At 42.9% G+C, this 25,793-nt stretch overlaps 1 protein-coding gene across 2 annotated transcripts; it reads left to right on the top strand.

Moving 5' to 3' along the window:
* Positions 1 to 5,559: 5,559 nt before the first annotated feature.
* On the top strand, positions 5,560 to 11,869 carry mul1b (mitochondrial E3 ubiquitin protein ligase 1b). Of its 2 annotated transcripts, none has more exons than XM_039007594.1 (5): positions 5,560 to 5,594; positions 7,717 to 7,871; positions 8,563 to 8,771; positions 10,596 to 10,807; positions 11,030 to 11,869. In XM_039007594.1, exons 2-5 carry the CDS (start codon positions 7,752 to 7,754, stop codon positions 11,545 to 11,547), a joined length of 1,059 nt encoding a protein of 352 aa, XP_038863522.1. In that variant the 5' UTR covers positions 5,560 to 5,594; positions 7,717 to 7,751; the 3' UTR covers positions 11,548 to 11,869. The 2 variants fall into 2 exon arrangements, with proteins under 2 accessions (XP_038863522.1, XP_038863523.1); XM_039007595.1 differs by lacking the exon at positions 5,560 to 5,594 and adding an exon at positions 5,605 to 5,677.
* The last annotated feature ends 13,924 nt before the right edge of the window (positions 11,870 to 25,793 follow it).

The raw sequence follows: 25,793 nt of genomic DNA, 5'->3' as shown, positions 1-25,793 counted from the left end.
CTACTGTCGTGACGTGACTATCATTAATGTGATGATGGTTATTTTATCAAATCAATTAACTGTGTTTAATTATTACGTGATTAAATGACCTTGTTACACATTGAAAGGGGTAGGGAAAGAAAGAGCGGGAGAGACAGAGAGGGGACCCATCGTACATACAGTTGGAAAACTATGCTCATGGGAATGTGAATACTTTGCAAATGAACGACCGCTCATTCGAAAAGAATTGCAATGCATATATTTACGCTTGTATGTCTTTGTTGTCTCTCTCTGTTGAAATCACCCGGTCCATCTATGGGGAGTCGTTCAACAAAAAGTCTCTGGTTGTGTAAGTCTCTGGTTGTCCACCAGAGGTCACAATGTCCTCAGTTGTAGTAGTAGGCTTTCTTTGTTTTGGAAGTGTTCTTTAGAATTGATAAATCAGACGTTCCAATGGTCGTTTGAGAGGGAAATGTTCCTCTTTTCTCATCTTCGGTCAAAGTTCTAGACTACTTTACATTGCCCGCCTGCAGACTGAGAATGTTTGGTATAGTCTTCGCCTTCACTCGTCGAGAGTTTGAGAGGGTCTTACCATTTCGTAACATTCAGCTCATGCTGTCGGTCATGCTGGTCTATATTTAAATTGCAACCATTTCAACGTGTAGTCACCTCACCACGCTTTCTGGTCTTGTAGTTTTTAACCATTTGTCAGCCGCGTAGCCACCACTCCACGCTGTCTGGTCTCAATGGTTGATTATTCAGGGTACAGCTAGAACCTCTTTACACGCTGGCAGCAACCCAGCATGTTTTTGGTCTAATGTAAATTTCGTTAGCAGTCCTTTTATGCACTAGCTTTGGAGGGCGGTTCCATCACATTGACACAATTTCTGTGCTCACCTGGGCGTGGTCACTGACTCGGCAAAAGCTTACATGAAAAACAATTCTCCTCTAGAAGGCTAAAATCACATTTCATCTTCACACAAATAGTTTCATATTTAATCATATAAGTTTTACAACATTTAGATGTAACTCTGACATATACAGTACATTGTGAAAGCTCTCAAAGTTACAATGTTTCCTGTAATGCCCTGATCTGTTTCACCTGTCCTTGTGCTTATCTCCACCCCCTCCAGGTGTCGCCCATCTTCCCCACTTATCCTCTGGGTATTTAACCTGTGTTTTCTGTCTGTCTGTTGCTAGTTCGTCTTGTTTGTTTTGCGTTTTGTGTCTCAGCGCCTGCTTTTTCCAGTTTCTCTTTTCTCGTCCTCCTGGTTTTTGACCCTTGCTTGTCCTGACCCTGTACCCGCCCGCCTGACCACTCTGCCTGAGCCTGCCTGCTGTCCTGTACCTTTGCTCCACCTCTGGATTACTGACCTCTGCCTGACCTGACCCTGAGCCTGCCTGCCTGCCGTCCTGTACCTTGGCCTCTACTCTGCATTATCGACCCCTGCCTGCCTTGACCTGTCATTTGCCTGCCCCTGTTGTTAGAATAAACATTGTTACTTCACACAGTCTGCACTTGGTTCTTACCTTGATTTCTAATAGTTTCCATTACAACGTCTTTAATGATATCACAAAACAATAAATGATCTGACATGATTTTTCTTTAAGTCCCTCACGACTATTTTGAACATTCTTTGTGTTAGAAATATTGTTTTATTATCCACTTTTGGATGTTGGAGTTTTGGCGGGAAGAATATCTTTGTAACAAAAGGGTTCTTTCCCCTCAATACTGCATGGCAAGGGAGAGAAAGTTCCTGCAAGATATTTACGACTGTCATAAAATTGGCCAACTCCCCCAGAAAATGGTGGTCTTGAAACCTTTAATTAGCCGGCACCTTTGATCTCCATCCAAGAGGGCAAGTCATGACACTACCTATTCATGCAGGCCACCCTACCTATTCATGTAGGCCAACATCTTTACAAGAGAAGGAGGTAACAGAAAACATTGGCAGCTACATAAAGTGCAGTGATGCTTCATACAATTACTTAAACTCCCCCCTTCTTGTTTCCTGTAGCTGCTTGTAATCAAATCAAAATCCAATTTTATCGGTTGCATACCAATATTTAGCAGATGTTATTGCGGGTGTAGTGAAATGCTTGTGTAATACTAAGGTCTCCACACAATACAATGCACAAACCTGCCCTAGGCTATTCCTTTACTTTATTTGTATGTTTCATACAGACTTTGGGCTCCCGAGTGGCGCAGGGGTCTAAGGCACTGCATCTCAATGCAAGAGGCGTCACTAAAGTCCCTGGTTTGATTCCAGGCTGTATCATAGGGCGGCACACAATTGTTCCAGCATCATCCGGGGTAGGCCGTCATTGTAATTAAGAATTTGTTCTTAACTGACTTGCCTAGTAAAATAAAAACATTGAGTTATTAAGATTACCAAGAATAAAAAGGCTTCTCTGTGTTTATGATCCAGTGCTTCTTTTATTCTGTACACCACTAGTTAGACAACACATTTTGAAGTTAAATACATGTTTCTTTACACAATGTTGTTTATCATGAAATCAATGGTTGTTCATCATTCTAACAAACAAAACTGAATATAAACATGGGATATCATCTCATTTCATATCACAGAGCCCATACGACTATAATAACAAATCTGTGATGTGCTTTTCACTTGGGAGTCAGTCAAATTGATGGAAAGAAAGACGGAAGAAGCGGACGCTGATGTGCAGCATGACTATAATGGGGAATCAAGGAGAGTTGGAATATTGTCCAAAATAATAGAAAACGGAGTAAAGTAGCATACAGTGATGAGAATGTCCATTCTTATCTTGTAGGAGTATGTTTTGTTAATGAGGAGCAGCTGATTGGATTACCAATTTTGAAGAATCCATTTGAGATATCCAAACTGGTGGAGAGGGTGCTGCGTAAAGTGAAGGCTGTGAGGATCATGAGACGCGGGCTTGTTTTGATTTTTTTGTTCTTCTGAAGATCAGAAGGAGCGTGTGTTGTGTCTCACCCGATTTGCGAAGTTTGATGTGTCCTGTGTGTCTCGTCAGAACAGGGCACCCCTCAAGGAGGTTATATCTGGCGTTTTGTTGAAAGTCGATGTTGAAGAGATTAAAAACATTCATGGAGTGATTGATGCTCGTCGGATGAATCGTGTGGTGAAGACTACAGTATCTGTTATTTTGTTCTTTGATATGGAATTTCTCCATACCCTTCTTTTGATATGGAATCTCTCCATACCCTTCTTTTGATATGGAATCTCTCCATACCCTTCTTTTGATATGGAATCTCTCCCTACCCTTCTTTTGATATGGAATCTCTCCATACCCTTCTTTTGATATGGAATCTCTCCCTACTCTTCTTTTGATATGGAATTTCTCCATACCCTTCTTTTGATATGGAATCTCTCCATACCCTTCTTTTGATATGGAATCTCTCCCTACTCTTCTTTTGATATGGAATTTCTCCATACCCTTCTTTTGATATGGAATCTCTCCATACCCTTCTTTTGATATGGAATCTCTCCCTACTCTTCTTGTGATATGGAATTTCTCCATACCCTTCTTTTGATATGGAATCTCTCCATACCCTTCTTTTGATATGGAATCTCTCCCTACTCTTCTTTTGATATGGAATTTCTCCATACCCTTCTTTTGATATGGAATCTCTCCATACCCTTCTTTTGATATGGAATCTCTCCATACCCTTCTTTTGATATGGAATCTCTCCCTACTCTTCTTTTGCTATGGAATCTCTCCATACCCTTCTTTTGATATGGAATCTCTCCATACCCTTCTTTTGATATGGAATCTCTCCCTACTCTTCTTTTGATATGGAATCTCTCCATACCCTTCTTTTGATATGGAATCTCTCCATACCCTTCTTTTGATATGGAATCTCTCCCTACTCTTCTTTTGATATGGAATCTCTCCCTACTCTTCTTTTGATATGGAATCTCTCCATACCCTTCTTTTGATATGGAATCACTCCCTACTCTTCTTTTGATATGGAATCTCTCCATACCCTTCTTTTGATATGGAATCTCTCCCTACTCTTCTTTTGATATGGAATTTCTCCATACCCTTCTTTTGATATGGAATCTCTCCATACCCTTCTTTTGATATGGAATCTCTCCCTACTCTTCTTTTGATATGGAATTTCTCCATACCCTTCTTTTGATATGGAATCTCTCCATACCCTTCTTTTGATATGGAATCTCTCCCTACTCTTCTTGTGATATGGAATTTCTCCATACCCTTCTTTTGATATGGAATCTCTCCATACCCTTCTTTTGATATGGAATCTCTCCCTACTCTTCTTTTGATATGGAATTTCTCCATACCCTTCTTTTGATATGGAATCTCTCCATACCCTTCTTTTGATATGGAATCTCTCCCTACTCTTCTTTTGCTATGGAATCTCTCCATACCCTTCTTTTGATATGGAATCTCTCCATACCCTTCTTTTGATATGGAATCTCTCCCTACTCTTCTTTTGATATGGAATCTCTCCATACCCTTCTTTTGATATGGAATCTCTCCCTACTCTTCTTTTGATATGGAATCTCTCCATACCCTTCTTTTGATATGGAATCTCTCCATACCCTTCTTTTGATATGGAATCTCTCCCTACTCTTCTTTTGATATGGAATCTCTCCCTACTCTTCTTTTGATATGGAATCTCTCCATACCCTTCTTTTGATATGGAATCACTCCCTACTCTTCTTTTGATATGGAATCTCTCCCTACTCAAGTGCTATAAAAACTACGGAGTCAGAGCATTTGTTCCAAGACCAATGCAGTGTGATCACTGTGAAGCTTGTGGACATGTTTCAAGTGTTTGCAGAAGGGAGAAGCCGAGTTGTGCAAGTTGTGGAAAAGATCATGTCGTGTTTTAAAAGTGATGAAAATGTGACATGTTGCAATTGTGGTGGGAACCATGAAGCCAAGTTGTTGGAATGCCCAACAAGGGTGGAAGAGAATGAGGTGGCCAAAGTCAGGGCTGTCCAGAGCATTTCATATGCAGCGGCTGTATAAAAGGGTTAAGGGTTCGAATGGTGCTCCTGAAGAGTCCATGGAGCCTTCACTGAAGGCTGCAGGGGTTGCTGTTCAACAGCTGGACCCAGATATGTTAAAGGTTAAGAAGGTGGACTTTGTGGCCTTTATAGCTATGGTGATCAATGGCACTGCCAAGGTGGAGAGGAAGTCCAGAAAAATAGATATCCTTGTGGATGCAGTGGAACGGTTCCTGGGACTGAAAGACTTCTCGGCGGAGGAGTTGCATGGAGTATTGGCACAAGCCGTACCACCCTCTCGGGTCATAGAGCCTGAGAAGGGAGATATTGAGATTTGAAGGAAGAAGTGGGAGTTTTGGGATTTTAGTTTCATCAATGTGTTTTTTAAAATTGATTTATTTTGGGTGGATTAAGTTAGTTTCCCTACCTTGGTTTTTCAACCCCGTCCAGTTGGTAGCAGTAATAGACCTTTTTGGGTTGTAGTCTCCCATAAAACCCACAGAAGTAGAAGCTTTTCACTTGATAAATGATTGAACACTGTCACCTGCTGGTCAAATGACCACATTGAAATAACTTTTATTTTGAAGTGAGAAAAGGAACCCGGAAATAGTGTTTACTGTGAGAAAGTGGAGGGTGAGTGCTAGCTACTTGTGGCTGTATTTATCTAATCTTGGAACGAAGTCGATCGTTTTTAAAATATAAACGTAATTTGCTGGGTGAGAGATCTGTGTGTTTACAAACTATCTACACCAGTGAAGGGCTAAATTACAGAGCCCCTTAGCTAGCGCAATGTCAACAATCTTGCTAGCTACTGACAGGTTTTCATGTTCAGTCAATATATTCTGTATGATGCCAAATGTTTTAATATGTTTTGTATTTTGGCGACTGCGTTGTTGTCATTAGCTAAGCATTTGAAATGGTCACTCGCCTCCAGAAGGTCAGTCAACCCAAATAGATTTTTTGCTGGATCAAAATTGGAGTCCTCGATTACGTTAGCTACAGTAATAATTAGCTGGGTCATTCTCACGAAATTTGACCCAAAAATGAGTTTCATTTTTAACGAAATGTCCTCTTTGATCACTGAGATTAGGTATCTGTACTTATCTATACTGAACAAAAATAGCATGGTATGGCATCTGCCTACAAAACAAAAAAGTAGGGCGTGAATCAGAAAACCAGTCAGTATCTGGTGTGACCACCATTTATTTGTATCATGCTGCACGACACATCTTCACATAGAGTTGATCAGGCTGTTGATTGTGGCCTGAGGAATGTTGTCCCACTCCTCATCAATGGCTGTGCGAAGTTGCTGGATATTGGCAGGAAATGGAACAAGCTGTCGTACATGTTGATCCAGAGCATCCCAAACATGCTCAATGGGTGACATGTTTGGTGAGTATGCAGGCCAGAAGAAATGGGACATTTTCAACTTCCAGGAATTGTGTACAGATCCTTGAGACATGAGGCTGTGCATTATCATGCTGAAACATGAGGTGATGGCGGCGGATGAATGGCATGACAATGGGCCTTAGGATCTGGTCACGGTATCTCTGTGCATTCAACTTGCCATCGATAAAATGCAATTGTGTTCGTTGTCCTTAGCTTATGCTTGCCCATACCATAACCCCACTGCCACCATGGGGCACCCTGTTCACCACGTTAAAATCAGCAAACTGCTCGCCCATACGACGCCATACACATATACGGTGGGGCAGTCGGGAGGCCGGTTGGACGTACTGACAAATTATCTTAAATGATGTTGCAGGCGGCTTATGGTAGAGAACTGAACAGTCAATTCTCTGGCAACAGCTCTGGTAGACATTCCTGCAGTCAGCATGCCAATTGCACGCTCCCTCAAAACTTGACAATTTCCACAAAATTCCTATTACCACAAAAGTCCAAAAAAGTAATAATGAAATCAATGTCTAATACATTTTTTACATTGCTCCCCTAATGAAAAGGTGTGAGTTAAACATAACACTGAAAATAAAAATATTTCTAATGAAATTATAAAATGATAATGAAATTATATTGGACTCAAATTTCTGAGCTTTTTAGCTGTTTTGTTAGTGAGAAGGCCAAGGGGGGTAAAGGGGCTGTTTGAGACTAAGAACCTAATTCTGAAGCAAATAAATGTACTTAATTTATACTACTCATCTAGATGATGCATCATGGGTGAATAAAACTTTGTTTTTAAAGGAATTTTAAAAAGTGTTACGGAAATGAGACACATGCCAACAGACACTGTGTTTGTATGTAATACATATTGTAGTTTAATGTAAACTTCAACTAGTATACCATTTTTATGATTTATGGATAAACTGCAGCAACATATTTGGTGTTTTATTCAAATAAGCAAGCTTTTCTAAAGTAAAATCTTATAAAATTACCAGAGTTTAATCCGGACGCATTTCGATAATGAGAATTTGGGGTGAAAATGTACACAATTCAGGAGAAAATGTATTTAAAATAAGACACTTAGCCAAAAAGTACACATCTTAGTCCTCAGAACGATAGTTGATTTTTGCAGATGCATCATGGTTTTTGTATCTCAATGTGCTACAAACATGGTTCATAAGAATCACCCAGCTAGGTGGCAGTCAGTCAAGTCTCTGTAAATATGGACTATTAGGCTGACAAACCAACTGGCCAAGTATAATTCTGTAGTGTAATTACATGGCATTCACATATTCCATCAAGGTCCAACTAACACATGACCATAGCTTTATAGAATGTCATCTGACTCCCAATGCAGGTGGGGTTACACCTGCCCTTGTGTTCTCTGAAAAGATGGATTCTAGTGGGAAACCCTCCACAGCCCAAGTCCTACTATTAACCACCAGCTCAGCACTGACTGCAGTCTTCTACTCTGTGTACAGGAGGAGGACAACAACAGTAGCAAGATTAAAGGTAATCACATTATAGGCTTGTCTCATCTATCTTTCTTATCTCTTTAAATCTGGTAGGATTGTGGTTAGGCTAATCATTGACAAATTACACATCTTGAGGGGAGTTTAAAGACATGGTCCGGAACGTTGGCGACGTAAGTATTTATACCTCTCACTTTGGGCTGTATTTGTCAATGTGTAGTTCGTACAGTACATACATAATCTATGAGCAGAATTACTGTGTTACCTCAAGTAGCCACGAAATCCCTAGTTTGAAAGCGACAGTTTACTGGAAGCTGCGCAGCGCCATTTTCCCCCACGTGGGCCAGCCCCTTATCAATTCGAGTTCCAGCCAATGAGCTTTAGCTCCTCGCCATTTCAGTGACAGCTAGCAAGATACACACACGGCAGAGCGAGAGACGGTGAGCACATATGTGACGTAGTACGCAATTTTGGGGGACCACTTTTGGCTTGTGAGCACTACTTAATGAACTCCTGGCTAAAAAGTATACAAAAGTGTCAGAGAATCTCTTTAAATTGTTTTGTTTGCAACTTACCAGAGCATACAGTAGCACTGCACCTAGAAATCCAATGTGATATTATCAATAGTTCAGATATACTGTCATTTGCGTTTTACCAGGAAAGGATTTCACTTCATCATAATGATCATTGGAAGTTTTTGATTGTTCTTCAATATGCTTTATGTTTTACAGGGAGCCAAGAGAGTGTCTATTGATCAGGATCTGAAGAACATCCTGACAGCAGCACCAGGAAAATGTGTTCCGTACGCTGTGATCGAAGGTGTTGTGAGATCTGTTAAAGAAACCCTGAACAGCCAGTTTGTGGACAACTGCAAAGGGGTCATCGAGAGGTTAACTCTAAAGGAGAAGAAGATGGTGTGGAATCGCACCACTCATCTCTGGTAGGTGCTAAAGTACAGTTGTGGCCAAAAGTTTTGAGAATGACACAAATATTAATTTCCACAAAGTTTGTTGCTTCAGTGTCTTTAGATATTTTTGTCAGATGTTACTATGGAATACTGAAGTATAATTACACGCATTTCATAAGTGTCAAAGGCTTTTATTGACAATTACATGAAGTTGATGCAAAGAGTCTTTGCAGTGTTGACCCTTCTTTTTCAAGACCTCTGCAATCTGCCCTGGCATGCTGTCAATTAACGTCTGGGCCACATCCTGACTGCTGGAAGCCCATTCTTGCATAATCAATGCTTGGAGTTTGTCAGAATTTGTGGGTTTTTGTTTGTCCACCCGCCTCTTGAGGATTGACCACAAGTTGTCAATGGGATTAAGGTCTGGGGAGTTTCCTGGCCATGGACCCAAAATATCGATGTTTTGTTCCCCGAGCCACTTAGTTATCCTTGCCTTATGGCAAGGTGCTCCATCATGCTGGAAAAGGCATTGTTCGTCACCAAACTGTTCCTGGATGGTTGGGAGAAGTTGCTCTCGGAGGATGTGTTGGTACCATTCTTTATTCATGGCTGTGTTCTTAGGCAAAATTGTGAGTGAGCCCACTCCCTTGGCTGAGGAGCAACCCCACACATGAATGGTCTCAGGATGCTTTACTGTTGGCATGACACAGGACTGATGGTAGCGCTCACCTTGTCTTCTCCGGACAAGCTTTTTTCCGGAAAGGGGATTCATCGGAGAAAATGACTTTACCCCAGTCCTCAGCAGTCCAATCCCTGTACCTTTTGCAGAATATCAGTCTGTCCCTGATGTTTTTCCTGGAGAGAAGTGGCTTCTTTGCTGCCCTTCTTGACACCAAGCCATCCTCCAAAAGTCTTCGCCTCACTGTGCGTGCAGATGCACTCACACCTGCCTGCTGCCATTCCTGAGCAAGCTCTGTACTGGTGGTGCCCCGATGCCGCAGCTGAATCAACTTTAGGAGATGGTCCTGGCGCTTGCTGGACTTTCGTGGGCGCCCTGAAGCCTTCTTCACAACAATTGAACCGCTCTCCTTGAAGTTCTTGATGATCCGATAAATGGTTGATTTAGGTGCAATCTTACTGGCAGCAATATCCTTGCCTGTGAAGCCCTTTTTGTGCAAAGCAATGATGACGGCACGTGTTTCCTTGCAGGTAACCATGTTTGACAGAGGAAGAACAATGATTCCAAGCACCACCCTCCTTTTGAAGCTTCCAGTCTGTTATTCGAACTCAATCAGCATGACAGAGTGATCTCCAGCCTTGTCCTCGTCAACACTCACACCTGTGTTAACGAGATAATCACTGACATGATGTCAGCTGGTCTTTTTGTGGCAGGGCTGAAATGCAGTGGAAATGTTTTTTGGGGATTCAGTTAATTTGCATGGCAAAGAGGGACTTTGCAATTAATCTGATCACTCTTCATAACATTCTGGGGTATATGCAAATTGCCATCATACAAACTGAGGCAGCAGACTTTGTGAAAATTAATTTGTGTCATTCTCAAAACTTTTGGCCACGACTGTACATTGAAGTGCTATGATGTATTCTTGCACGCTCTCTTACTGATGGCTGTTAGGAGGCTCAGTTTGTGTGGATGTATGGTTTGCGTGTGAAGACACACACACTAACGATGGCCCAACAGTTAACTTTTGTTCCTCTTGTGTTACCTTGAATTAATAAATAAACATAAAATAATTTGTAAACACAAACAAAATGTATGAAAATAATGTTATGCTCTACACCGCATATTTTTGTGGATACACATCTCTCTAGATATCTCTAATATTTTGTACCTGTCAGGAACGAGAGTGAAAAGGTCATCCACCAGCGCACCAACACGGTGCCCTTTGACCTGGCATCCCACGACATGGCCATGGCCGCCACCATCCGGGTCATCCGTCCCCTGGACTCCTCGGAGCTAGACCTGGAGACCACTTACGAGAACTTTCACCCCACGGTCCAGTCCCTGACCAATGTCATTGGCCACTTCATCAGCGGGGAGCGCCCTAAAGGTATGGTCCTTTTGTGTGGTCCTGTGTTGCTCAGTTAAGCCCAGGGCTAAGGTCAACACTGCTTTAGTAGAGCATGGCACTTGCAAAGCCAGCGTTGTGGGTTACATTGCTGCTGGGACCACCCATAGTAAAATGCATTCATGCATGTAAGTCTTTAAGTCACTTTGGATAAAAGCTAAATGGCATATGTTGTTGTTGTTGTTATTACTATTATTATTATAGGTATCCACGAGACGGAGGAGATGCTGCGTCTGGGGGAGAGTGTGACCGGGGTCGGGGAGCTGGTGCTGGACAACAACCTGGTGAAGCTCCAGCCTCCCAAGCAGGGCCTGAGGTACTTCCTCAGCCGACTGGACTATGACTCCCTGGTGGAGAAGCAGCAGAGCAGCGTCAGAGTCTGGAGGGTCCTGACCGCGGTGTTTGGTGTGGTAGCTTCTACGACGCTCCTCTTCATCCTGTGGAAGCAGTGGGTTTACCACAGACAGAGGAGAAAGGAGAAGAACGTCCTGGAGGAGTTCAAGGAGCATCAGAGGAAGAGGATGAGGGAGCTGAATGTAGAGGAGACCAGTGTTTCCCCTAGTGCCTGTACGGTGTGTCTGAGCCGGGAGCGTTCCTGTGTGTTCCTGGAGTGTGGGCATGTCTGTGCCTGTGACCAGTGCTACCAGGCTCTTCCAGAGCCAAAGAAGTGCCCTATCTGCAGGGCACCGATAGAGAGGGTAGTACCGCTTTATAACAGCTAATGGACAATGCCATGGCGATTGTAACTGGACTAATCTAATGTTACTGAAAAAAGGATTGTGTATTTGTTTGTCTTTTTTTGTGTGACAGGAAAATGACTGTGTATCATTTAAAGTGGTACTTGTAGCTTTAACATTTCATTGAAAGATCAACCTTACTTGTAATGCTGTGTTGTAATTATGCATATGTTGATTTGAGTTCTATCAGTTGAGGAAAAGATGTCCTTTTTCCATAGAGAGTTGTAGAATCAACTCAGAAGTTGAATGTCTTCACCTCAATGTTTCTCCAAAGCACATCAAAGCCATTTTGAATAAAGAAAGAAAAACACAAAACAAATCCTCAACTTATTTTTCAAAGTTGGAGTATACATTTACATCTGTATACTAACTATCCACACAGTTATGAAAATATGTATTGCTGCCAGGACAGAGTGACTTCTGCCTTTCATACATGTTTTCAACAGTGAAATGTTATGTTTTGCATAAGCCATCGAATTTGATATGAGCAGTGAAAGTACAGAAAGAAAACATGTGCAAGATAGAAACATTTTATAATGTAAGAAAAGTATCAAGTATGTCCCCCAAGTTAGCCTACAAAGTGACTGAATCAGTTATCTCTTATAGAAATGAGATGAGGCGGTATACAATGATATTTAATTATTCATTCATAATGGGTTGACTATAAGGGGATTCTCATTGAACCATGAAGGTACAAAACATGTAACATAAGGAGCGTGTCGTGGTGAGACTGGTGGATGGAGAAGGAAAAGTGTACCTCCGTCGGCGACGTGTATTTTCTACCAGTTCTCGGGATTGTTTTGCATCGCACTCCTTATCAGATTTAGCCTAATATTTTACAACGGTATCATTTTATTATGTAAATGTACTGTATTCCATTGATACATGGCCCGTTTATTCGTAAAGAGGACAGAAAACTTTGAATAAATAATTTTTAATGTTAGCGATATTAGACGATATCATTTTCAGTGTGTTATGATATCTGCTTTTTCACCGGCGTCTTTCAGTATCGATTATTGACTAACCTTGTACTGTGAAGACATGTCGGGAGTATTGCCTTTCAACGAGAAATATTATGGTGTTGATGGCGACGTGGGAAAGGTCTCCATCACGTGTGCCTGCAGGATACCAGCAACTTCTATTGTGCTGCACTGACTAAAATAGCACCTAAACCCGGACAGATTGGGAGAGGTAAACGAGGTGAGAGACTATTGTCAACAAAGGACGTTTTTAAATAATCATTACAATAAATTAAATAAACACTTTTGAAAATAGGGTGTGTGTGTTCAAAAATACAGAGTTGGGCTCTTTCATTGGAAAATGTTAATATTTTCCTGTGGCTTGACTGGAGACAGCATGTATAAATGAACTTTTCCATGAGTAGAGATATAGAGGGCGTTGTATGAAATCCACCATCTTAGTTTGACTGACAATCTGAGTGAATCCTCACAATTTTGTGTTTTCTTCTAATCGCCAGTTGTCATTGAAGATGAAGGACCCAGCAGAAAAAACACCTGCCGGTGTCTAGAATAACCCAAAAGAAGGTTGGAAGTAAAATACTGTAGGCCTACTATCCTTGCTCAGCAAAAAAGCACGTTGGTATGTTCTCGTTTTGTATTTATTTCAGTGATGCCTATTAGTCCATGCTTCCAAACAGAAAAGAACTGTGAAATTACTTCACTTGGTCATTTGCTTTTAAAGCACATGTTATAGAACTTCATTAATTGATCCAGTCTAAATGATTGATTAATGATATGGAAATTATTCCCCAATGCGAAGGCTGGTAAAATGCAAAGGATATACTGTATGGGATAATATGTAGAGGAACAACAGATCCTAAACGTGCTCTTATTTTTACTCTATCTTGGCTGTTTATTTTGCTACTGTACTGTTCAGTCTTGCAAAGTTTCAATACTTTTGTACAAAATGTTAAAAGCTGTGTTAATGTGTTTTCACCTTTAATAGCATACATCAATAACTTGTGGATACCCTTTTGGTAGTGATGACCACTTGTTTCTTTACAGAATGACAATTGAAGGACTACTGTTTTTAATCATGCACTTTTGAGTTTTGCCATTTGTACTTATGTTGTTGCTGCAAACTGCCTGCTCATTCTAATGTGAAAAACGTATTTTAACATCAGGCATATGAAACAACTAAAACTATTCCTGTTTTGTGATTGTAACAGTCAACACATTTTTATAATACAGTGCTGTCATGGGGAATATGATCACAACTGTGCCAAATATCTCAGAAGATGCCATTACATACATGTATTGTCAGTGATATGTCCAATGGCCCAATGTGCATTTCTGATCATGTTTGTTTGAGGGCTTTTTTTGTCAATATCTGCCCTGGCATGGAATAGTCTGAGCAGAAGTGTCTCTGTGTCAAAAGAAATTACTGGCATACATATTGTTTGCAACTTGGAATGACAAACCCCAATAATATATTATTTCAATATTGTGTATGTTGCACCACTTTTCACTGAACAGGGCTGTGTTTGTAATGTACAGTCAAGTATTAAAATGTGAAAATGAATTGTGTACCTTGTTTCCCTTCTCCCTGGCTGACCCATTATTTGCATCACTTTGCACTCTTTACCGCTAAACAAACCATTATTGCTATACTCTGTTAATTACAGTTTCATACATCAATAATGACCTAAAGTAGGCCCTGTTATTACATTGACACTGTCAGCCACTAAGTGCCACAGCACTACACCCAGGGTGCTGTGACTTCAGAAGATGTTTTCACTGACTCTGAGGATACCAGATTAGCAAGAGGAACCTAATGGCCCTCCTCTCACTGGTAATCATTTTATGACGACCTTAAAGGACAAATCATAGCTACTTAGGCAACTTCACTGATTCAGCAGGCTCCCTCTTGAAAATCTACTGTATAATTACCAGCATTCTTCCTATTATTTTTTCCTTCTCAGTATGGCCTCTGAAATGTGGTTCCCATACCAACCGTACTGTATCTTTTACTATCAAGATTCGATTTGCTTCACAAACCACCCTTTGCTCCTTGGTGTTTCTCTCAGTACTATGGGAATACAGATCCATTTAAAACAAAAGATTCACCTGAATTCATCTACTGCTCCAGAAATCGCTGTAGCCTTTCAAATCTACTAATATACAGCCCTATCGGGCTGACAGAGAATGCATGCAAGAGAGAGAGTAATTACACACCAGTGAAGCCAATTACCTCACAGGTGAGCCCCAGGTCTCAAGGTGAGTGACAAAATAGGAAATTAAATCACTGTGTAATCTGGGCTGGTAAAGAGATAATGGAGAGACTCTTATGAGTACTTGTATTATTACGGTAGACTACAATCGAAAATTGACCTGTGATTGACCTGTGATCGGGCATGATGACTCCTTGCTGTCCCCAGTCCACCTGGCCTTGCTGCTGTCCCAGTTTCAACTGTTCTGCCTGCGGTTATGGAACCCCTACCTGTCCCAGACCTGCTGTTTTCAACTCTTAATTATCGGCTATGAAAAGCCAACTGACATTTATTCCTGATTATTATTTGACCATGCTTGTCATTTATGAACATTTTGAACATCTTGGCCATGTTCTGTTATAATCTCCACCCGGCACAGCCAGAAGAGGACTGGCCACCCCTCATAGCCTGGTTCCTCTCTAGGTTTCTTCCTAGGTTTTGGCCTTTCTAGGGAGTTTTTCCTAGCCACCGTGCTTCTACACCTGCATTGCTTGCTGTTTGGGGTTTTAGGCTGGGTTTCTGTACAGCACTTCGAGATATTAGCTGATGTACGAAGGGCTATATAAAATAAACTTGATTGATTGATTGATTGATTGATTGGTATCCTGAATCTCATCTAGGCTACTGTTATTGTATATGGTGGCTTTAGCTTTGAATTAGGAGCATCTTTACTGCTCAATTGATATACAGTGGGGAGAACAAGTATTGGATACACTGCCGATTTTGAAGGTTTTCCTACTTACAAAGCATGTAGAGGTCTGTAATTGTTATCAAAAACACACAACGCATAATCAAAACAAGCTCTCACTTGCAAGCATCTTATATGCCGCCAATCAACGTGTACTACATGTGCATCATTAATCAGTAGGACTTGAGGTTTTGTATAATAGAGGCTTTGTTAGAAGATGAAAAAGAGAAACTCACAGTCCTGGTTTCATACTGAAGACATTTCATACTGAAGACACATTATATACAGTACCAGTCAAAGGTTTGGATGCACCTACTCATTCAAGGGCTTTTCTTTATTTTTACTATTTTCTACATTGTAAAATAATACTTAAGACATCAAAACTATGAAATAACACATGGAATCATGTAGTAACCAAAAAAGTGTAAACATATATATTTTATATTTCAGATTCTTCAAATTAGCAACCCTTTGCCTTGATGACAGCTTTGCACACTCTTGGCATTCTCTCAACCAACTTCACCTGGAATGCTTTCCAACAGTCTTGAAGGAGTTCCCACATATGCTGAGCACTTGTTGGCAGCTTGTCCTTAACTGTGTGATCCAACCCATTCCAAACCATCTCATTTGGGTTGAGGTCGGGTGATTGTGGAGGCCGTCATCTGATGCAGCACTCCATCACTCTCCTTCTTGGTCAAATAGCCCTTACACAGCCTGGAGGTGTGTTTTGGGTTGTTGTCCTGTTGAAAAACAAATGATAGTCCAAATAAGCGCAAACCAGATGGGATGGCGTATCGCTGCAGAATGCTGTGGTAGCCATGCTGGTTACATGTGCCTTGAATTCTAAATAAATCACTGACAGTGTCACCAGCAAAGCACCCTCACACCATCACACATCCTCCTCCATGCTTCACGGTGGGAACCACACATGCGAGATCATCCGTTCACCTACTCTGCGTCTCACAAAGACACGGCGGTTGAAACCAAAAATCTCTAATTTGGACTCATCAGACCAATGGACAGATTTCCACTCGTCTAGTGTCCATTGCTCATGTTTCTTGGCCCAAGCAAGTCTCTTCTTCTTATTGGTTTCCTTTAGGAGTGGTTTCTTTGCAGCAATTTGACCATGAAGGCCTGATGTTGAGATGTGTCTGTTACTTGAACTCCTTGAAGCATTTATTTGGGCTGCAATTTCTGAGGTTGGTAACTCTAATGAACTTATCCTCTGCAGCAGAGGTAACTCTGGGTCTTCATTTCTTGTGGCGGTCCTCATGAGAGCCAGTTTCATTATAGCACTTGATGGTTTTGCGACTGCACTTGAAGAAATGTTCAGTTCTTGAAATGTTCCGTATTGGCTTAAAGTAATGATAGACTGGCATTTCTCTTTGCTTATTTGAGCTGATCTTGCCATAATATGGACTTTGTCTTTTACCAAATAGGACTATCTTCTGTATACCAACCCTATCTTGTCACAACACAACTGATTGGCTCAAACGCATTAAGAAGGAAAGAAATTCCACAAATTAACTTTTAACAAGGTACACCTGTTAATTGAAATGCATTCCAGGTGACCACATCATGAAGCTGCTTGAGAGAATGCCAAGAGTGTGCAAAGCTGTCATCAAGGCAAAGGGTGGCTACTTTGAAGAATCTAAAATATATTTTGATTTGTTTAACACTTTTTTGGTTACTACATGATTCCATATGTGTTATTTCATAGTTTTGATGTCTTCACTATGTGTAAGGACAGACGTTGGGAGATGAGAAGCAAGTACAGAGAGTGAACATTTAATAAATAACTGACATGAAACAAACAAGGACAGTGTCTGTGTAACGGTCGTCATAGTCGTTCTCCTCCTCAGACGAGGAGGAGCATGGATCGGACCAACACGCAGAGTGGGTAGTGCTCATGATAATTTATTAAATCGAAACTGAACACGAAACAAAATAACACAATGAAACAACCGACAACAGTCCCGTGTGGCACGAATACAAACACGGAAACAAACACCCACAACACACACGTGAAACCCAGGCTGCCTAAGTATGATTCTCAATCAGGGACAACGATTGACAGCTGCCTCTGATTGAGAATCATACCCGGCCGAACACAAACATCCCAACATAGAAAATCACACATAGACAAACCCACCCAACTCACGCCCTGACCAACTAAATAAATACAAGACAAAAGAAAACAGGTCAGGAACGTGACATAACCCCCCCTTAAGGTGCGAACTCCGGGCGCACCAGCATAAACTCTAGGGGAGGGTCTGGGTGGGCGTCTGTCCACGGTGGCGGCTCTGGCGCTGGTCGTGGTCCCCACCCCACCATAGTCAAACCCCGCTTCCGTGGCCTCTTCCCAATGGCCACCCTCCATATAAACCCCATTGGATTAAAGGGCAGCACCGGACTGAGGGGCAGCACCGGACTTAGGGGCAGCACCGGACTGAGGGGCGGATCCTGGCTGGCTGGCTCTGGCGGATCCTGGCTGGCTGGCTCTGGCGGATCCTGGCTGGCTGGCTCTGGCGGCTCCTGGCTGGCTGGCTCTGGCGGCTCCTGGCTGGCTGGCTCTGGCTGGTCCTGGCTGGCTGGCGGCCCTGGCGGATCCTGGCTGGCTGGCGGCCCTGGCGGATCCTGGCTGGCTGGCGGCCCTGGCGGATCCTGGCTGGCTAGCGGCCCTGGCGGATCCTGGCTGGCTAGCGGCCCTGGCGGATCCTGGCTGGCTGGCTCTGGCTGGTCCTGGCTGGACGGCTCTGGCTGGTCCTGGCTGGACGGCTCTGGCGGATCCTGTCTGGCGGAAGGCTCTGGCTGCTCCTGTCTGGTGGAAGGCTCTAGCGGCTCCTGTCTGGCGGAAGGCTCTAGCGGCTCCTGTCTGGCAGACGGCTCTGAAGGCTCAGGACAGACGGGCGGCTTTGAAGGCTCAGTACAGACGGGCGGCTTTGAAGGCTCAGTACAGACGGGCGGCTTTGAAGACTCAGTACAGACGAGCAGCTCTGACGGCTCGGGACAGACGGACAGCGCTGGGCAGGCAGGCAGCTCAGACAGCGCTGGGCAGGCAGACAGTTCAGACAGCGCTGGGCAGGCAGACAGTTCAGACAGCGCTGGGCAGGCAGACAGTTCAGACAGCGCTGGGCAGGCAGGCAGCTCAGACACTGGCTGCGCTGGAGAGGAGGAAGGCTCTGACAGCGCTGGACAGGTGGGAGCAACTGGAGAGAGAAGACGGAGAGACAGCCTGGTGCGGGGGGCTGCCACTGGAGGACTGTTACGTGGAGGTGGCACCGGAAAAACCGGACCGTGAAGGAGGACACGCGCTCTTGAGCACCCAGCCTGCCCAACCTTACCAGGTTGAATGGTCCCCGTAGCCCTGCCAGTGCGGCGAGGTGGAAAAACCCGCACTGGGCTATGCTGGCAAACCGGGGACACCATTTGTAAGGCTGGTGCCATGTACGCCGGCCCGAGGAGACGCACTGGAGGCCAGATGCGTTGGGCCGGCTTCATGACACCCGGCTCGATGCCCAACCTAGCCCGGCCAGTGCGGCAAAGTGGAATAGCCCGCACTGGACTAAGCACGCGTACTGGGGACACCGTGCGCTTTACCGCATAACACGGTGTCTGACCAGTACGACGCCCTCTCACTCCACGGCAAGCACGGGGAGTTGGCTCAGGTATCCTACCCGGCTTTGCCACACTCCACGTGTGCCCCCCCCCAAGACATTTTTGGGTCTGACTCTCGGGCTCCCAACCGCGTCGCCGCGCTGCCTCCTCATACCAGCGCCTCTCTGCCTTCGCTGCCTCCAACTCCGCCTTGGGACGGCGATATTCCCCTGGCTGAGCCCAGGGTCCCTTGCCAGGATCTCCTCCCAACTCCATGAGTCCTGTGTCTTCGGTCTCTGCTGCTGCTGCTGTCTGTCCCCACTCTGCTTGATCCTTTCTTGGTGGGTGTTTCTGTAACGGTCGTCATAGTCGTTCTCCTCCTCAGACGAGGAGGAGCATGGATCGGACCAACACGCAGAGTGGGTAGTGCTCATGATAATTTATTAAATCGAAAATGAACACGAAACAAAATAACACAATGAAACAACCGACAACAGTCCCGTGTGGCACGGATACAAACACGGAAACAAACACCCACAACACACACGTGAAACCCAGGCTGCCTAAGTATGATTCTCAATCAGGGACAACGATTGACAGCTGCCTCTGATTGAGAATCATACCCGGCCGAACACAAACATCCCAACATAGAAAATCACACATAGACAAACCCACCCAACTCACGCCCTGACCAACTAAATAAATACAAGACAAAAGAAAACAGGTCAGGAACGTGACAGTCTGGACACGGGAAACATAACGACAATAATGCAGACACGGGAAACAAACTGATGAACAGTGGGAGCAGGCGTGACACTATTATTCTACAATGTAGAACATTTTAAAAATAAAGAAAAACCCTTGAATGAGTAGGTGTGTCCAAACCTTTGACTGGTACTGTATGTCCACATTTACCAAGAGGTTTCTTTGTATGGGAGCTTGTTTCTCAGGTTTCAATGCACAACACAGATGGTACAGCTGATTCAAAGCATCTTCACCATCATGGTTCACATTTCTTTTGACATTGTGACGGTGTTTTTCTGTCAGAATTTAACTCCACCTCACAGCAGAAAGCATCAACACATTATTATAATAACTGAATGAAAGTGACATATTATGGTAACATTACAGGGAAATTATAGCAATGAAGACAAAATCTGGTTGGAAAAAGTTGTGAGCCACCGAGTGTAAGATACAGTATTTACATGGTCCACTGGTGGATAGCTTTCCATTTTGAGGTTTCTGGCTGATATCATTAAAAATGTGAAAGGGAACATCATGCTAGACACCCTGGGGTTCCGTGATTTCCCCAGGAAACAAGGGTAACACATGGCGGAACTCTTGGTATGACAACCATGAGCTGGGAAAACACAACACACCACGGATTGCCAAAGTCAGGACTGTTGCCTTAGCAACTGCTCAGAGCCTCTAGCTCCTGCTCCCAGCGCAGTTGTTGCTGTTAAGCTGAGACTATGTAGGATAAATTTTTTTTGCACCATGAGACCTCTCTTTGGACTGCTGTTTGGAGCTAAAACCCATAATTACTTTTGTTTGGTCAGTTTGTGTGTGTGTGTGTGTGTGTGTGTGTGTGTGTGTGTGTGTGTGTGTGTGTGTGTGTGTGTGTGTGTGTGTGTGTGTGTGTGTGTGTGTGTGTGTGCGTGCGTGCGTGCGTGCGTGCGTGCGTGCGTGCGTGCGTGCACGTGTGTGGTGTACGTTAAGCTGTTATGATATACAGTAATGGACTATTATATTACATAACAAAACTCCCAAGACTAGACTATTGCATGAAGTGGTCAAGTGGCTATACATAACACTGAAAAAATGGCATTGAATTTATCTATAGTATGTGTGGGCATAACTTTTCTGGCTGATATAGAAAACCAGTTAATAGGTTTGAAAAACATTCCAGAAAGTTAGAAAATTCACATCCCAGTCCTACTATTTCAACTAGCACATTGTAACCATTGAAAAGATCAATGAGCTGTACCACATGATGAGGTGAATGGTGCTCTTCTCTGATATCATTGAGGAGTGTACTGCATCTGCCCTTTGCCTGTGAAAAGCTAAATAACTGTCACTACGCCCTTGAATAAATGATTATCTCTGAAATGATATTGAACCCAGGGTTAATTGCCTACAGCTACATGGCATCCTATAGGGCAGCCACCACTACCTCTGCCATGGTGACTCACATGCAGGGCCGGATTACCGAATTGGCATACAGGGCACGTGCCCCGGGGCCCCCGACCTCCAGAGGGACCCCAACCAATTTTTGATTTTTTTTAGGGGATCGTGGACCACCTGGAGGTCGCCCCCCCCATAGGTGAAAAAAATATTTAATCGATTTTAGAATAGCAGGAAATTTGCTTTAAAACCGCAACATTTTATCTTAGCCTCATGACAGAATAGCATTATAAAACTGCATTTCTTTCAAAGATCAGGGCAAAATATCAGTATTAGGATTCCTGTGTAAACGCAGCCTAAACAGCAGGGATATCTGATCTCCTTTACAGGTGTAGATCCTAATTTGAGCCAGCTTGCTACAACACAAAAATAATCCTGCAGCAAAAAGAAATGTGAATTATTATGTGGATTATAATGAATGGACATTTTTGTAGGGAATGATACATTTTCCACACCACTCAGGAGGCAGAAGCCTCTTTAAACCTTAAATACACTACAAGTTTTAGATTTCTTCAGCAACAGAGTGATCAAATGAAGATTCAACATCTATTCACAAATAGAACAATGAGCCAGATATTTCACCTGATGTATAAATGAGAAGCATCCGGTTGGTGCTTCCACTCACTACTAAATATGGTGATGAGAGGAAGCCCAGTGACTGGCAGTGGGAGAAGATGGGGTGAGATGGATTTTGGCCGACATTATACTCATTTTCTTATTGATGAAACATTTGATCTCAATACAGTTCTCTGTTTCCAAAACAGGAATCTGTTACGAACAGATTTGACTAAGTTTTGTAGTCTTTACTCTTTGCCAAAGTAAAAAAATGATTTCTTTAGAAAGAGTGCAAGAGCGAATTGAGTTTTGCATAAGCGCATTTCACAGAGTAGGCGTTCCCTAACGGAAATATGCAAATACATGCTAGAACGCGCCAATAGCATCTCGCTAGCTTGTGCTTGGCTCTGCACACCTTGCTTGTTGGCCCACTATGATTCATTTGTTCCCATTGGAAATGACAGGCTCTGGTCTATCTTGAGTTAGTTATAGAAATCTTTGACCTGTATGTCAACCGTGACTTGGAGCCAAATTGAGTCATTCATGTGTCAGTCATGATTAATTCAGACAGAGCTGCCACGGTCGCATTGTTGCCATGCCTTCATGGTTTGATACGGCTGTTTGTGTCCCTTGCATGTGCTTTATTCTGGGTGTGCATCTTTAATATGTGCCTTGAATTTAACTAAGGCATGTTAAGCTAAGGCATGTTTTACATGGTAGATACAACAGGTTTTGTGTAGCAGTACAGAAACACATTGCTGCACTGTGCTTACAGCTGTTACACCTGTGAACAGTTGGAGTTAACAGGTTTATCTCACTGTCGCATGTACCAGGTTTGGGGTCAATTCCAGTTCAATTCCAGTCAATTCAGGAAGTACAATGAAATTCCAACTCCAATTCCAGGAAAATGTGGAATTGTGTAAATGTGATTTGGTTTACTTTCTGAATTGATTGGAATTTTAATGGAATTGACCCCTCACTGGCATGTACCTTCATGGCTAGATTCAGAGTCAGAATGGGGACAACATGGCTAAAGACTTGGTAGCAACACCATATAAAAAAACTAAAAACAAAGGAACAATCTACTAATCAGATTGCAGTCAGAGAAGAGGGCATGTGGTGTGAGTGAGTGACTGGGCCTGTGTTGTGCTGCTGTGTGTGTATTGACCTGCCTGTAACCCCTGGAAAAGAAAAGAAATAAAACATACCAAAGAAAAAACAGTGACAAGAACACTACCCTTTTCTGATTGTCTTAAAATTAACAGTTTAAACGTTTGAGAAAGATCTTTCGGGATATATCTGCATGTTTTGTTCTTAAGTTAATAGTTCTTCTCGATGCTGAGCGTGAACTCAATAGCAACCCTATTCCCAAAAGATCCATCCACTCTCATCTCGCCATAAGAAAATAACACTAAAGCTTCATGAAACCAAAGAGTATCTGTATACTCCGCCTTTTCCTCTCCGATGAAACTCCTGGGAGTGTTAGAACAGAACATTTCAAAAATATAATTTCTAACAGGGAATTATGTAACACTTGGCCTACTTATTAATATTTCCATAGCAACTTTTTTGTAAAGTGAGTCAACAGATACCTGTATTCTAATGGAAGAGGAGGTGCCCGTTCCTCTTGGTACATGAATACAACGTACCATAGAGAGTTAACTGCTATTCTCATATTTAAAAGAGCCTTCACAGAAATATAATCTTATCTGCAAACAAAGAGCTTTTGGAGGATTTATAAATATAGGTTGATAAAACTCATTCCACAGGGCAACGCTCCAAACAGCAATGGCAGAGACATTAGAGAAAGCTTGACAACCAGTTTTTTTACCCCAAAAGACCTTGGTTCATACATTCTCAAAGCAACATCATGTCATTTGAACAAAACCTCCGTTCTAATAATATCTATGTGGGTTGCTGCATTGTATTTATACTGTATACAGTAGCCATCATCAATTAAGTGTTTGCCACACAATCCTGTACGTTGTCATGAATAGCAAAAACCAAACAATTTTTAGAACAAAATAAAAGTTTTGTTAATGTCAAAATACTTAGCTTATATTTCATTTTGCCTGAGATGGGGGTGCCTGGTTAAAGCTCTAACACATCTCGGCCAATAGGCCTACAGCTGTCATTAGTGACATACAGTGCCTTTGGAAACTATTCAGACCCCTTGACCTTTTCCACATTTTCTTACGTTACAGCATTATTCTAATGGATTAAATAAAATAAAAATCCTCATCAATCTACACACAATACCCCATAATGACAAAGTGAAAATAGTTTTTTTGAAATTCTATTGCAAATGTATTAAAAATAAAAAAGCAAAAGTACCTTATTTACTTAAGTATTCAGACCCTTTCCTATGAGACTCGAAATTGAGCTCAGGTGCATCCTGTTTCCATTGATCATCCTTGAGATGTTTCTACACCTGTGGTCAATTCAATTGATTGGACATGATTTGGAAACCTGTCAATATAACGTCCCACAGTTGACAGTGCACGTCAGAGCAAAAACCAAGCCATAGGTCGAAGGAATTGTCCGTAGAGCTCAGAGACAGAATTGTGTCGAGGCACAGATCTGGGGGAGCGTACCAAAACATTTATGCAGCATTGAAGGTCCCCAAGAACACAGAGGTTTAGAACCACCAAGACTCATGCTAGAGCTGGCCGCCCGGCCAAACTGAGCAATCAGGGGAGAAGGGCCTTGGTCAGGGAGGTGACCAAGAACCCGATGGTCACTCTGACCAGAGCTCTAGAATTTCTCTGTAGAGATGGGAGAACCTTCCAGAAGGACAACCATTTCTGCTGCCATCTAACAATCAGGCCTTTATGGTAGAGTGGCCAGACGGAAACCACACAGTAAAAGGCACATGACAGCCCACTTGGAGTTAGCCAAAAGGCAACTAAAGACTCTCAGACCATGAGAAACAAGATTCTCTGTTCTGATGAAACCAAGATTGAACTATTTGGCCTGAATGCCAAGCGTCATGTCTGGAAGAAAACTGGCACCATCCATACAGTGAAGCATGGTAGTGACAGCATCATGCAGTGGGGATGTTTTTCAGGGACAGGGACTGGGAGACTAGTCAGAATCGAGGCAAAGATTCATGGAGCAAAGTACAGAGAGATCCTTGATGAAAACCTGCTCCAGAGCTCTCAGGACCTCAGACTGAGGCGAAGGTTCACCTTCCAACAGGACAACGACCCTAAGCACACAGCCAAGACAACGCAGGAGTGGCTTCGGGACAAGTCTCTGAATGTCCTTGAGTGGCCCAGCCAGAGCCCGGACTTGAACGCTATCGAACATCTCTGGAGAGACCTGGAAATAGCTGTGCAGCAACGCTCCCCATCCAACCTGACAGAGCTGGAGAGGATCTGTAGAGAAGAAGGGGAGAAATTCGCCAAATACAGATGTGCCAAGCTTGTAGCGTCATACCCAAGAAGACTTAATGCTGTAATCGCTGCCAAAGGTGCTTCAACAAAGTACTGAGTAAAGGGTCTGAATACTTATGTAAATGTGATATTTACGTTTTTTATTTTTTATAAATGTCTAAAAACCTGTTTTAGAGTAAGGCTGTAACATTAAAATGTGGAAAAAACAAGGGGTCTGGATACTTTCCGAAGGCACTGTAAGTGGTTTATTTTATTTAACCTTTATTTTACTAGGCAAGTCAGTTAAGAACAAATTCTTATTTACAATGACGGCCTACCACGGCCAAACCCTCCCCTAACCCGGTCGACACTGGGCCAATTGTGCACCGCCTTATGGGACTCCCAATCACAGATGGTTGTGATACAGCCTGGAATCGAACCAGGGTCTGTAGTGACTTCTCTAGCACTGAGATGCAGTGCCTTAGACTGCTGCGCCACTCGGGTGGTGATCGGATCCTTTTCCAAACAGTATTCTTACTTAGGCTTATTCATTGGTAGGCCTGTACATAGAGATAGAACAACAGTCATATTATCGATGGGCCTG

The sequence above is a fragment of the Salvelinus namaycush genome, chromosome 14 (genome assembly GCF_016432855.1).
Source record: "Salvelinus namaycush isolate Seneca chromosome 14, SaNama_1.0, whole genome shotgun sequence".
NCBI lineage: Eukaryota > Metazoa > Chordata > Actinopteri > Salmoniformes > Salmonidae > Salvelinus > Salvelinus namaycush.
Note: the sequence above shows the minus strand (reverse complement) of the source record. Positions and strands in the feature narration are given on the sequence as shown.